Here is a 4586-nt window from a genome sequence, read left to right as displayed (position 1 = left end):
ATCCTCCATCCATCCATCATCCATCCATCCTCCATCCATCCATCATCCATCCATCCTCCATCCATCCATCATCCATCATCGTCCATCCATCCATCCATCCATCCATCCATCCATCCATCCATCCATCCATCCATCCATCATCCATCATCGTCCATCCATCCTCCATCCATCCATCCTCCATCCATCCATCATCCATCATCGTCCATCCATCCATCCATCCATCCATCCATCCATCCATCCATCCATCCATCATCCATCATCGTCCATCCATCCTCCATCCATCCATCATCCATCCATCCTCCATCCATCCATCCATCCATCATCGTCCATCCATCCATCCATCCTCCATCCGTCCATCCATCCTCCATCCATCCATCCATCATCCATCTTGGTCCAGACTCAGGTCTTGAGGGCAGCATTTAGATCAGGGTGGTCCAGACCTCTTTTTCCACAGCTCCTTCAACTCATCAGGGATTCCAAAGTGTTCTCAGACCATCCGGGGTCTCCTTCATGTTTTCCTCCCTGTGGACATGTCCAGAACTCCTCCCTGTGAGGGTGTCCAGGGGTCCTGAGGAGCAGCAGCTCTGAGAACTGAACTTGTCAGCCCACCTCTGAGGGAGGGTCCAGAGTCCCTGCAGAGAAACTCTTCAGTACACCAGTAAAACAAACAGAGTCCTTCCAGCTGATAGAAATGTCTTTATTGTAACTCCTGTTCTTCTCTCACATCATTCATCTGTTACAGCAGCAGACATGAAAACAGCAACAGCACAGAGGAAATCCTCATCGTCAGTATTTACAGCAGCAGGACGACTTCGGACCTCCGACCAGAACAGTCAGAACCTCCAGACCACCTGACCAGCCTGACTCCACCAGTTATCAGCTGAAGCAGTTTAAATAAGAAGAAAAACTTAAATATAACTGATTATTATCTGTTTCCAGCTGCAAACAAACAACCAGAACCAGTCAGGCCCGGTTCTGGAGTCACTTCAGTCCTTTTTCATTAGAAATGAGGATTTTAAAACAGGTAGCTTTAGCAGTTTGTTCATGAAGTTTCTGCTGAGAAAAAACCCCACTTAAAATTCAAATTAATATCTATTTTATTGATTTATATTTCATTTTGAAGTAAAACTGAGTAAATATCTGATTTTCTGGTTTAAAGAGAAACTCAAAGATCAGAAACATGGAGAGTCGAAGTCGTCCTGCAGGTTAAAGAGTAAATAATAAAAAACAGAATAAAACTATGAGGAGCTGTTTGTAAAGTTACACTGTCAAAAATTACCACCAATAGTTTTGTTTTATTTAATCTTTTATTAGAAAAAAGAACAGATTTATTTTTCAAAGTCAGTTTTTCACCACATGATTCATACATTTATAAATGTCATAGTTTATAAACTAAATATTTAACTTACAAATTAAATATTTAGTTAACAAGATAAATATTTAACGTGTGATTTAAATATTTAGTTTTGAGCTAAATATTTAGGTTGAAACTTAAATATTTAGTTTTGAGCTAAATATTTAGGTTGAAACTTAAATATTTAGGTAGCTACCTAAATATTTAAGTTAAATATTTAGCTAGCTAACTAAGTAGTTAGGTCACAACTTAAATATTTAGTTAGCAAGTTAAATATTTATCTTGTTAACTAAATATTTAATTTGTAAGTTAAATATTTAGTTTATAAACTATGACATTTATAAATGTATGAATCATGTGGTGAAAAACTGACTTTGAAAAATAAATCTGTTCTTTTTTTCTTATAAAAGTTTAAATAAAACAAGAATATTGGTGGTAATTTTAGACTGTGTAACTTTACAAACAGCTCCTCATATAAAACACGTCAAAATGTAGAAAAGAGATGAAACAATCTTTGTGTCATCGTGTTTCTTTGTTTTCTGCCACAGCAACAAACCATCAGAACCAAGCCAGAACCCTCACAGAGACCAGCGCCAGAATCAGAACCAAAAAGAAAAAAATGATCTAAAGCGAGCGACGCTTCTTCGCTCTGACTCGTCTTCATCCTGGCGAGGGCTTTTATTTTGTAGCACAGAAACAGGAAGCAGCCAGGGAACATGACAGGAAGTGAGGAAGCAGAGCTGAATGAAGCTGCTTCACACAGAACTCAGAGCTGCAGTTCTTCTCAGAGTTAAACGTGTTTAAATCAGATGAATATTTAATGTTTTTAAGGTTTAATCTCCAACATTTTAACGATTTATTTTAATGATGAGTGCAGAAGGGTTGAATCTGTTTATTTCAGTGAAAAATATCCGTGACTTTCTGTCAGTCTGCTGTTTTTAACATTCATGGATGATTTTATTTTTACATTTTTATTAAGGTTTAAAAACAAACAAACATGCCACTCTGCTGTAGAGAGGTCAGAAAATAGCTGCACATCATTTGGTCACTAAGCAACACGAACCGAAGCCGATCGTCTCCAACCTGCTGCTTCGGCTGTTTGTCTCTGCTCGTCTTCGCTCAGAAGGTGTGTGTGTGTGTGTGTGTGTGTGTGTGTGTGGCAGTGACTTCTGCTAAATTAAAGAAAAAACAAAGATTGCAGTTTGATCGCAGCATCAGGTTTGGCTGCGATCAAACAGTCGTGTTTTTTCTCTCCGGGAAAGAAACGGTGTGTCGATGACATCATAGCTGGCTAAGCCAATAGGAACCCTCCGTTCCAGAGAAGAGTTAGCTCTGCCTGAAAGCTGACAGTGAGTCAGAGGGACAGGTTTCAGGATGGAGCGGGTCTCTTCCGGTCCCACCTGAACCCACAAATTCGGTTTTTTAAACTCGCCACCAGAACTCACTCTGCAGCTCCTCTCTCTGTGAACTCACTTTTTTATTTTATTTTATTTTATTTTAGTTTTTGGTGCTGGCTCGTTATTTTTGTGGCTCGTGACTACAGCTGCTGTCCTGCAGCTCTAAAAGGTCAAACCGGTGACAGGAACGTGTGCAGCAGAACTCTAAAACCACTCCGGCCTCCCTCCGCAACAAACAACAACCCAAACCCCGAGAGTCCACGGTGCTGGAGACGCCTGGAGGTGACAGTCTGTGCCGCTTCCCGCCGCTCGGCCCGGGAAGAGCGGGGCGTTCTGGGACAGGTGGTCCCGGAGACGTCAGAACAGACAGAACTTCTTCTTCAGCTGGTTCCTCTTCCAGAGGGACAGATGGTCAAAGTCCTCGATGGTCATCCCGAAAATGCTGAAGAACTCCTCCTGAGAGAGGTGTCTCTGCAGGCAGGGGGCGGAGCAACAGTTTCATCAGAAACAGGAACTGGTTTGAATAAATATTAAAGTTCCTGTGACGTGCCTATCCTTCAAATACAAAAAGTCAGAGAAAACATGTTTACACAAGAAATTTGCATAATACATGCAATTTTACCCATTTTGTCTCAAAACTGGCCTATTTTCTTTTGAATTTGGCTCAAAGTGAAACAGGAAGTGACATCAAAGAGAAACTCAATAAAATAAACTCTCTGGTCTTTGTTTATCAAAACTAAATTATTTAAACTTTAACTCTTCCTCACCTCTCTTTGATAGAAACTAAAAATAATCAAAAGAAACATCAGATTCTTCTCTTCAGTTTGTGTTGTTTTTGTAACAACACTGTTTACATGCAGACGTTCCCCTCTGACATCACTTCCTGTTTCTTCACAAGCAAATATCTCAACAACCGTTCATCTCAGTGACATGAAATTTGTTTTGCAACATGTTATCAATGTTCTCTTTAAAAAAACATTTATGTTTATAACAAAAATTTGATGTGACAGGCCCTTTAAAGTTTAATTTGTTTTACCTCCAGTCTGGTTCGGTCCACTCCAGGAGGAAGTTTGCTGCGTCCTCTGTGTGTCACCACCAGCATCTCATACGGATAAACCTGCTCCCAGGAGATAAACAAGAAGAATGAACCTCATCAGAGAGGATTCTTACACTTTCAGACACTGAAACCTGCAGCGTCCAGATTCTGCTGTCTGCTGCTCTAAATGCTGAGTCATCGGTTTGTTTAGCAGCACAGTTTGAGGCGCACTTCTACCTTTGTCAAAGCTTTTAGAACAAACGCATCAAATCATCTTATTACACAAAATATTTGAATGTTTCTGAATACAGACTTTTATCCTTTAGTGAAAATATGTTTTAGATGCTGAGGTAATGAAACTCAGTCTGACAGTGAAGTTATTTTACATCAATAAACATTTTTCAAGAAGCTGAAAATGTTGAAATGAATCTGTTTTGACTTTTCTGACCTTGTGTTCCAACATGCTGGGCAGGGAGTTCCCTCTGTCCATCCTGGAGTCTCCGTTCTGACAAACAAACAAACAAACAATAAAACAATCAATCAAACAAACAAATGAACAAACGATCGATCGAACGAACGAACGAACGAACGAACAACCAACCAACCAACCAACCAACAAACCAACCAACCAACCAACCAACCAACCAACCAACCAACCAACCAACCAACCAACCAACCAACAAACCAACCAACCAACCAACCAACCAACCAACAAACCAACCAACCAACCAACCAACCAACCAACAAACCAACCAACCATCCAACCAATCAACATCTAACCAACCAACAACCAACCAAC

At 40.3% G+C, this 4586-nt stretch overlaps 1 protein-coding gene across 1 annotated transcript; it reads right to left on the bottom strand.

Moving 5' to 3' along the window:
- Positions 1-2067: 2067 nt before the first annotated feature.
- Positions 2068-4292, bottom strand: LOC106527784 (dematin; the record flags this gene model as incomplete). Its single annotated transcript, XM_014022773.1, is given in 3 exon segments — positions 2068-3222; positions 3788-3868; positions 4236-4292. Coding segments are annotated over 3 exon segments (252 nt in total), but the record flags the coding sequence as incomplete, so codon positions are not given.
- Positions 4293-4586: the final 294 nt, after the last annotated feature.

This window comes from Austrofundulus limnaeus, unplaced genomic scaffold, assembly GCF_001266775.1.
Source record: "Austrofundulus limnaeus strain Quisiro unplaced genomic scaffold, Austrofundulus_limnaeus-1.0 Scaffold343, whole genome shotgun sequence".
Lineage (NCBI taxonomy): Eukaryota > Metazoa > Chordata > Actinopteri > Cyprinodontiformes > Rivulidae > Austrofundulus > Austrofundulus limnaeus.
Note: the sequence above shows the minus strand (reverse complement) of the source record. Positions and strands in the feature narration are given on the sequence as shown.